The sequence below is a fragment of the Dipodomys spectabilis genome, unplaced genomic scaffold (genome assembly GCF_019054845.1).
Source record: "Dipodomys spectabilis isolate Male_0828 unplaced genomic scaffold, ASM1905484v1 ptg000136l, whole genome shotgun sequence".
Lineage (NCBI taxonomy): Eukaryota > Metazoa > Chordata > Mammalia > Rodentia > Heteromyidae > Dipodomys > Dipodomys spectabilis.
Window position 1 is genome coordinate 6,412,137 of NW_024870813.1, and position 10,364 is coordinate 6,422,500.

The 10,364-nt window shown below is 42.8% G+C and overlaps 1 protein-coding gene across 1 annotated transcript in view; it reads left to right on the forward strand.

Moving 5' to 3' along the window:
- The first annotated feature begins 3,619 nt into the window (after window positions 1-3,619).
- Mat1a (methionine adenosyltransferase 1A) overlaps window positions 3,620-10,364 on the forward strand; it is a 17,682-nt gene continuing 10,937 nt past the window's right edge. Inside the window, exons 1-3 of the mRNA XM_042690342.1 lie at window positions 3,620-3,730; window positions 7,812-7,889; window positions 9,262-9,384. Coding sequence (XP_042546276.1) covers window positions 3,637-3,730; window positions 7,812-7,889; window positions 9,262-9,384 — 295 coding nt within the window. The 5' untranslated portion in view covers window positions 3,620-3,636. The remainder of the gene's footprint in view (window positions 3,731-7,811; window positions 7,890-9,261; window positions 9,385-10,364) is intronic.

The following is a 10,364-nucleotide window of genomic DNA, read 5'->3' on the forward strand; positions in this document are numbered from 1 at the left end:
AGGCTTTTCTTGCATTCACTGTTTGTGTGGAGAGATCTGCAGTGATTCTAATTTTTTTCCCATTGTAGTATAGCTCCTTCTTCATTTTTGCTGCATGCAAGATTGTTTCCTTATTATTCAGATCTATCATTTTTACTATAATGTGTCTAGAAGTGTTTCTCCTGGGATCTTGCTTGTTGGGTGTTCTATACGCTTCTGTGATGTAGGTAAGATGCTCTTTTTTGAGGTGGGGAAAATTTTCACTGATTATCTTGTTAAATAGGTGTTGCATTCCCTTGCTCTGGAATTCCTCACCTTCGTCCACTCCGATTATACGAAGGTTAAATTTCTTGGCATTATCTGCTTAGAGCTGGTTCTTTATTAGGTTATTCCTGAATCAAGTATGAGTTTCAACGCTTGTTTCTGATTTTGAAGTTTTGTTCCTCCAACCTAGCTTCCCAGGCTTCTACCATCCTGCCAAGTTACCCAATCAATGATTACATAATTTATGGCATCTCCTTATGGTGAGATAGTATTCAAGTGTTGAAAATGAGGTCTATCTGTAATGTAAAAGTACAAAAAAAGAGCAGGGCATCAATATATCATGGGCAAAAAGCAAGGCACAAATATAGTATATGTATACATATACTATGATGTCATTTTGTTCAGAAGAAAGTCACATATATGCACAGACTGCCTAATAATAGTAATCAATCAATATTTATTAAATTTTGATTATTTGCTAATGATATAGTCTGATACCTAAATGGGCTGATTACTTTCTCTCTCTGTGTGTGTGCGTGCGCGCGTGCGTGCATATGTGCACACATACATGTGGATGCTGGTACTAGGGCTTGAACTCAGGGCCTGGATGCTGTCCTTTAGCTTTTCCAATCAAGGCTAGCACTCTACCACTTGAGCTCCAATTCCACCTCAAGCTTTTTGGTAGTTAATTGGAGATAAGAGTCTCACTGACTTTCCTGCCAGGTTGGCTTTGAACCATAACCCTCCAATCTCAGCCTCTTGAATAGCTAAGATTACAGGGATGATCCTCTGGCACCTGACTTTGATTTATTTCTTACAACAGTGATGTAAAATGGATAATTATTTATGCTATTTTATAACTCAGCAAGTAGCAGCATAGACAGGCTTAGGAACCTTCCCCGGGATATACAGTAAACAGGTTCATTACAGCTCTCAACTTGAAGCCTGTATTTCCAATTGCCATGTTGTCTGTTCTGTTTCTTAAACATTTATTTTCTGGAAGAGCACAGTCATCACAGCATGGAGTAAGGGTACTGGGTGTAGAGGTGCGGCTTAAGTGGTAAGGTAACAGCCTTGAGTAAAAAAGTCAAGCAAGAGTGCAAGACTCTGAGTTCAAGCAGTAAATAAATAAATAGGTAAATAAAAATGTGTCATCTGACACATGAGATAGCTCCCTGAGCTGGATGACTTCTAGATCTTTCCCTCCCTCTGAATTGGTGGCAGTCTGTAGAAGCTTCTCCCAACATAGTTCTGAAGCCCTGCTTCTCTGAACAGGATGCCCTTTCTCAATCCCTCTGTCTCTCCACCCATCATTCTACTACTTACATTGGAATTTAAAGGGTCAGGGGCAACTGTTTCCTTGTTTTCTGTCTTCTTTCTAGACTTAAGAACTTTGATGAGCTTTGATACTTGATCAATTTTCTCTTAAAACAAATTTAGGACATACTAGCTCACAGACCGTTCTAACTGCTAGAGCAAATGAGGTCTATAGTTCAAATTAAATATTAGCTCATCTTGTCTCTAGGCTTGAAACTAATGTACCCAAAAGAAATTTTCCAAAGGGACAAGGATGTTGAAATGTTTTAGGTACAAACAGGAACAGTCTTATGTGATAACAGTGACAAGGCTTTTTTTTTGTCTAAAGTCCTAGTTTGAGTCCTTCTTAGTCCATGCCTTCCATTGGCTAGACCCTCTCTGCATTTTTAGCAGTCTTGGGTCTGAACTATTCAGTTCACTCACTGTTAAATGCCTTTGTAAAATCTCTCACATTATTTTAAAAGAAGTCATTCGAATATAAGTTTAATTCCCTGGAGGAATTATACTGTGACTGCTGACCAGCTAGCAAACTTGGAACTTGAAGTCCCTAGAATTTGTGCCAGAAAAAAAAAGTGAAATGATGATATACTAAACCTAAATGGAGGTTTTGGTCACCAGAATTGTTTGTTAGGCCTATTGCCTGACTTTTTGGCTTTTCATAGACGAATGCTGATTCACAAAGTTTTAGATTACTTTCTTAATGCTTATTTTCAGATTTTTATTTTATTATATTATAAGTAGTTGGACAAAAGGGTTTCAAGTCAACAGGTCAGTTTGTAAGTACAATGCACCTTGATGGATGTCACTCCAGCCATCATTCTATTCTAGTGGGAACCTACTTCTCCAGCCATTTGCATTCTATCTAATCTCAGTTCCCTTTGTTGTAGGAGTGAGGGATGTAGCCAAGTAGGAGAGAGTAGGATGAAAGATGAGAAATGCTCTCCTTTAGGATGGGAGCTTACGATACAGCCCACTTTTTCTTCTACTCTTCTTAATTAAGCAAAGCTTAATGCAGCAATCATGTGAACAAGATGTCTATGAAGTATTTAGAACCATCTATATAGGCATTTAATATGTCATCTGGAAAGTCTGGGAAATTAAACTGATGATTTCTTTGTAAAGAATATGTCTCTCAGAAGCTCTTTGTTTTAAAAACAATTTTTTTTCTCTATCATCTGTCCAGGTAATTTAAAACAAAAACAAACAAACAAAAACCTTGCTTGTTAATTTTCCTGTAGACCTCTTCTAGTTGACCACTTAGGTGATTTTTGTCTTGGCAGAAAAGAAACGAGGATTTAAAAGTTTCCCTCTAAAACGAGTGTGTTGTATAATATCCTAGCTAGCTGGGAGTACAGGTGGAGCCTCCCGCTCTGCCCTGAGGTAGTAGAGGGGGGGTGAAGCTAATCCAGATAAGATAAGGGGGGGAGGAGGAGGGAGCGCTTGCCAGCCAAGCTCCAGTATTGCAATCTTAGTCTCTAAACCGTGTCTCAGAGAGAGTCCCTTACTGCCTACCTGTACCCTCTTGTCCTCACATAGACCACCCCCCTCTCCCTGAAGTGGGATGTTAACTCCAGAGCAGTTTAGAGATGAGAGTTAAACGGCTGGAAGAAGTCCCAGAGAGACCTCTGGTTCTCCAGAATCTGTACAGCCATCTGGTTCTTTGAATGAACAGATACTTAGCATTTGGGACATCAGCGCTGAAGACTAAACCTTCCTCGAGGTAAGTGAGGCCTCCCCTCCCAGGAAATGGACTCCTCCAATGGACTCATATGATCATTCAGGCACTTTCACTTTTCCATATATAGGAGCCACTCAGGAGCAAGCTCTGACCAGCCAGAGGGAGTGACAAGTCCATTGGACTGTATTTCATCTACTCCCTCTTTCCTCACCCATCCTCACCTGGCTCTCACGTGTGCACCAGGCAGTTGAGCAGAGGTGATCCTGGCTCTGCCAAAGACAAGCCTGTTGTTGGGTTTATAGGGGGAGGGGGGAGGGGAATAAATAAATAAATCTCAGGCAAAGTCACAGCACTGAAGTTGTCGCCTTTGGAGAAGCGGAGTGGAAAAGCGTGACACAATGAACGGACCTGTGGATGGCTTGTATGATCATTCTCTAAGTGAAGAAGGAGGCTTCATGTTTACATCTGAATCTGTAGGAGAGGGTCATCCAGGTAAGTAGGTTGTCCTGGGTACATTGACCAAGCTGTCATTCACAGCCTATGCTTGGGGAAGTCACTTCTATTATGTATCTTTGAAAAAAAATTGCAAATTACTTACCAAAAGGGATCTTCTCTTGGAGAAACCATATAAAATAGTTTTGTAAAACAGTCACACATTTTGAAACTGAGGGTCCAGGTCCATGTTGCCCACCACCAGCCTCTCAGCATAGTGTGGGTTGAGAGTGAACATGGGATTGGCAGCTAAAAGTATATGTGCAAAGATCCTATTGTTGTATATATATATTTTTTTGAGTAATGCTTTAGTCATCTATTATCAGTAAGCTATTTAAGTCAACAGAAAATGTTTTCCCAACTAAGATCCTAGATAATGCACATGTTTTCCTCTGTAAAGCAGGTGCAGTTTAGAAATGAACATCCATGAATTCTGAAAGATACTGAGATGAATCTCTAGGCACCAAACCATCTCAGGGATAGTCTCTAGCAGAAGTATATCGATGGCTTCCTGAAGAAGAAGAAAATCTGAGCATTGTTTTGCTTCCTGAAAGGTGGCTAGACCATGATGTGGGGGAAGTGAGAGGAACTTCTTGGTAACAGTGAGGGCTTTGCACAGGTTTTCAGAGTTGCAGATGGTAGGGCAGATGTCTTCAAGCCTTGGCATACATCAGTATGACCCACTGGTTGAATCAGAATCCTGGATCTCACCCCTACAGTGCCTCTATTCAGTAGGTCTGAATAGAGACTAAGGAATTTGTGTTTTTAACCAGGTCCAGGGAGATGCTGGAAGTAGTATAGGAACTCCACTTGGAGAACTATTATAGAGATAGATAGATAGATAGATAGATAGATAGATAGATAGATAGATAGATAGATAGATAGATAGATAGGTATTTCTACAAACCAATTAGAGTATGGAGGTATATGGTAACTTGTTACTAAGTCTATCTGTTCCCATCTTCCTTTTTTTAAAAAATGGGATTTGTGTGTGTGTGTGTGCGCGCGCGCGCGCGCGCGCGCGCAAGCGTGCATGATAACAGGTGGTTTGTTGTTGTGGTGGTGGTTTTGGCTTTTTTTGGTGTGTGTGCTGGTACTGGGCTTGAACTCAGGACTTTGTGCTCTCACTTGGCTTGGCTGGTGCTCTACTCCTTGAACGACAACTTCACTTCTGGCTTTTTGCTGGTTAATTAGTAAAGAAAAAAGAGTCTGAGGAACTTTCCTTTGCTTAGACTGGCTTTGAACTTCAATCCTCAGATCCCAGCCTCCTGAGTAATTAGGATTAAAGGTGTGAGCCACTGGCACCTGACCTCAAGGCCTTAAACTTGACAAGTAAGCAGTCTGCCACTTGAGACACACTGCTGGAAATAAAGGGATTTAACTTTAATATTTTATAACTTGGATTTGGGCATTTCAAAGTACAACTCTTTCTCTATGCATTAGCCAGTGGTCCTCACCTGGTAGGGGTAATTTTGCCCCTTGTCCTTCAAGAGCACTGAGTAATGTCTGGGGATATTTTTTGGTTGTCACAGCTTTGGGATGGTAGAAGGTGTTCCTGGCCTCTATTACTTAGTGGCATACTGCCAAACATCCACTACTGCAAAAGATTGTCTTACCACAAAGAATTATTTGGCCAAAAATGTCAATAGTAGTGCTGTTAAAAAAATCTTGGATTAGATTGTTTTTGTATGAGACTTATAAATAGCCACTGTGTATTACTTTACAGATTGATTATTTAGCTCTTCTGTATTTAAAAATCTCAGGTGTATTACTGATGACTGACAACCTGAACTCTGGGCAGTTCCAGAGCTTACAAAGTTTATCTACAGGTCAGGAGAAGGATTTACTCTACCCAGTAGCACAGAGTAGGTCAAGTCTGAGTCATTGTATTTGTAGCAAAGTGTTCAGTGTACAGATAATGAAAATTCCTGCCAAACCATTCATTGATCAAGAGTAGCTTAATGACAGGCCCTCCGTTTGTCTGATTTCACTAAATGCTAACTGCTTTCTTAGGTCATTTTCCTCTTAAGGCTTGGTGACCTTCTGCTTGTCATTCCATTGCTGATAAACTTCTAGTTTGGTTTTTCAGATTCCAAGATAGCAAACTGTTGGCTGTCTGAAATTTGCTGGGTGCAGATAGCCTTTGGGAAGCCTGAAAAGAATAGCTTCAGGCATCATCTATCCTTGGAGCTATCTTGATGGCCCTTTCTTTTTTTTTTTTTTTTTTTTTTGTAGGCCCTTTCTTGACTCTAGCTTGTCCTTTTATCTATTCTATTTTCCTACACAACTTGGGACCTGGGATCTGCGTCCTTGAAATAAACAGAGACATGGAGCTCAGCCCACAGATAGCTTCTAAAGTTCATGGTGGGCAGGCCTGAAGGGACTACCATATTTTTTTCAGGCTATTTTTGGAGGCTTTCATTGGTTAGGATCCATACAGAAGGTATGGACCCTAACAAACCTAGATTGACAGCCAGGATCTGCCACTGATTAGAAAGATACAAACATATGTTTTGTAGCCATCTCTGAAGGAAAAAATAGAGAGCTCCCCTTTAATAGCAGATTAACTGCTGTCCTCAATTATAGAACTTCTTATCTGTTCTTGAGTATTGAACTGCTTGATTCCAAATTAACTCCAAAACGAATGAACCTATTAAGAAACAGGTTTTTTGGGGTTTTCAACGCTTAAATTAAATGCAATACATATAAATAAGGTCACTTTTATTTGTTCATTAATGAGTATTCAGTTTGTATAACCCCAAAGTGGAGTACATTTTCCCATAGTGCCATTTAGACCATGTTGAGACCTTTAGGCTCATGGCGGAAGAGTGAGAACAAATCCCAGCTCATACTGAACCCTTCTCTATCCCTGTGTGGTCCAGAGGTCCTAGTAAGGACACCTGGATTTCAGGGTACAGAGTGACCTGGAAAAGATTTAAGAACTGCTCATGGAAACGTTCTGTGAACCAGCAATGATATGTAAGGTGCTCCTGTGGAATGTTCATGGACAGCATGGAGAACTTAGGTGTGGTATTTTACATACAATACACCTCACTTTGTAACTACAGCTAATCTTACTGATGTAATTAAAGACTTTAACTCCTGTTTCTGGGGCTTTTCTTTTTTTTGTCAGTCCTGGGGCTTGAACTCTGGGCTTGGGTGCTGTTCCTCTGCTGTTCAGCTCAAGGCGAGTACTCTACGGCTTGAGCCACAGCACCACTTCTGGTTTTCTAGTGGTTTATTGGAGCTAAGAGTCTCACGGGGGGGGGGGGGGGGGGGGGGGGGGGTTGGTGAGAAGATGGCTCAGTGGTAGAGCGCTTGCCTTGCATGCATGAGTCCCTGGGTTCGATTCCTCAGCACCACATAAGCAGAAAAAAAAAAAGCCGGAAGTGGTGCTATGGCTCAAGTGGTAGAGTGCTAGCCTTGAGCTGAAGAGCTGAGGGACAGCGCCCAGGCCCAGAGTTCAGGCCCCATGACCCGCCCCGCCCCCCCCCCCCCCCCCCCGAAAAAAAAAGAGTCTCACGGACTTTCCTGCCTGGGTTGGCTTTGAACCGCGATCCTCAGGTCTCAGCCTCCTGAGTAGCTAGGATTACAGGCGTGAGCCACGGGCGCCTGGCTTAGAAGGGTTTTGATTCAACATGTCAGTTTGTCTTGATCATTGTCACCCTTTTCATTATTTCCTCCCACCTCTCTCAGCGTCACTCATCCCTTCAATTTATTTCTCACTTCTTTTGTATGCCAATCCTAGGGCTTAAACTCAGGACCTAAGGTTTAATAGTCAAGACTAGTGTTCTATCACTTGAACCAGATCTCCACTTCCAGCTTTTTGGTGGTTAATTTGAGATAAGAATCTCATGGACTTTCCTGCCCAGGCTGGCTTCCAACCACCATCCTCATGTCTCAGTCTCCTGAATGGCTAGGATTATAGACATGAGCCACCAGCTCATATTTAAGAGAATTTTTCTCTTTTCTTTGGCAGGTAGATTTGACATGTAAATGGACAAAATATTTACTTATTCTAAGATCTCCGTTTGTTGAACCTGTTGTTTATGTGATTGTCACCCATGTTTGTTCTTATCAGACAAGATCTGTGACCAGATCAGTGATGCAGTACTGGATGCCCACCTCAAGCAAGACCCCAATGCCAAGGTGGCGTGTGGTAAGACATATGATTTCTCTTCCTAAAGACACAGAGTGGGACTGACAGGTTCACGATGTGCATACAATCACAGAGTTGCACAGAGTTTCAAAGTCCATGTCCCCTGGTCTGCAGGGGGCTGCTTCATTTTGGTGACTTTTCCTATGGTGAGAGGAGAGGTGCATTTCTAACCATGAAACAAAATTGTTCATTATTCCAGCACGTATTTGGCATTTGGCTACCACAGTGTGCAGGGTGAGGACCTAGCCTTCATGCCACCTGGTCTTTCTAAGAGCAGTGCTTGGACCAAGCTTCCAGATGCGACACAAGATCTGGAAGCAATGGTAGCTGCCCAGCTGGCCATGACCTGTGGCCCTGTTAGAGGGGCCTTCAATAGCTCCACGCATGCCTGGCTCCTGCCCTTGTTTTCCTTCCTAGTGCTATGATCCTGGATTGAAGTGATTCATGCCTCCCATTTCATACAACTATTGGCCACTGTTTTGCCAATCATCCATAGCTACACTCAACAGCTTTCCTAAGAGATTTAATGTTGAACTAAAACACTGAGCTCTGTGCCCAGCTGCATCCATCATCTCTGGAAGCTCTTGAAAGCTGAAGATCTTCACTATTATAGATGGCATACATCCTCCAACAGCCAAGCTGGGCCTGGGATGAAGGTCTCAACACAGCAGAGCTAGGAATTCTACAGGGTCACAGAGGGGATCACAGGTCTAGTGGAATCAGGACCTTGGCTAAGACAATGGGCAGTGGAGGTCCAGCACAAAGATCAGAACCCTCACTGCTCACATCATGTGCTCTCCACTGCACAGACTGGTCCTTTGCCACCTGGTGGCAACTTGGCCCCTGTGTTGAGTACTTCAGAACCCCATGACCTTCTGAGGGTAGATCACAACCTGACATCTTTGAACATGGCTTGGGAGAAGGTTGGTCTGTCTTCATCCTTTAAGCAGGATCCCACTGCCCATGGCCCCAGTGGGGTTCTGGACTGATTAGGATTGCTTATATACATCCACTAGGATCATTTTGACAGCTTTGTCAACCATTGTCTTGTTTGAATCCACCCAACAGTCTTACTATTATCCTCATGGGATGGTTAAGGAAACTAAAAGGTTAAACCACTTGTGTAGCTCTCTGAGGAATAAGTACTTGGCACAAAACTCAAGTAGAACTGATCATTCCCAAAGTATTTGAAGATGCTCAGTTCTTAGGACTAGACTTATTAACACTCTTATTGACACTATTATTGCCTCTCTGAAATCTGTTGCTCATAAATAAATCCCTTGCAAGTCTTCTTCTGGGTGATAAGAGGAGTCCAGGTATTTGGCGTCCCTCCGCTGGCCCATGGGGATGACCTGCCCTTGCTCCCTTACAGAGACAGTGTGTAAGACAGGCATGGTGCTGCTGTGTGGGGAGATCACCTCGGTGGCCATGGTGGACTACCAGCGGGTGGTGAGAGACACCATCAAGAACATTGGCTACGATGATTCTGCCAAGGGTGAGTGTGGGCTCTGGGGACTGGAATGTATGCAAGTCTTTGCTGAGAGAGCTGTCTTCCCCATGGTGGGAGCACGCTGAGCCTTGGGCTTTATGAAAGTACAGATCCTGCCAGGATGAACACTGCAGCCAGTGGAACCAACACATGTTCACCAATGTTAAGATTCTGAGATCCTGGAGATGGCAGAGGCTTTATTAGAGCAAGAAGCTCCTGGTGACAGAGATGCCCTCTGCTGGGAAAGGAAGAGGAGGGGGGATGTTCTCAGGTGTCTGTAAGACACTGGTACTGGCTCCCTCATGCATTGTCTTGCTCCATCATTCCAGAAATTCCGGCATGCTTCTTATGCAGATGAAAACATGGAGACTTAGAAAGGAAACCCATTTATGTAAGGTACCATAGTCAGTGGCAGGCCACCACAAGTAGAATTTCTGTGCTTTCCACTAAATGACATTGCTTCCCATCGCCCATGGCATCTTTGTGGGACATAAATGAGGAGCACTCATGCTGATATAGAAGCTCATTTGTTAGGAAATGGAAAAACTTGGAAAAAATTATAGGAAATAAGCCAGGCCCAAAGAAACACAGGTCCCATGGTTTCCCTTATTTGCAATAACTAGTATATGTCTGAGACAAGCAGAAACGGTCAGATAAGTTGATATCAGGCGAAATGAACCCCAAGATAAGGACTCAAGTGGTTTTTCTTTCTTGTGATTGTTTCTAACATTTATAAGATGATTTCTTTGTTGCTTTGTACGTCCCTCCCCCACGGTATAACCCCTGTTTTCATGGTATTTGATGTTGGTATAATTTGTGGAGGTGAAGGGAAAAAACAAATTGTGGGATACAGGTGGACCCACTGCAACAATGAGATATACAAGATGTTATATCAAAAAAACAAACTTTACAACTTTGGTGGGGGTGTGGGGGGGAGATGGGAAGGCAGGGGTGGTAAGGGGAAACAAAGGAGGAGGCAGCAATGC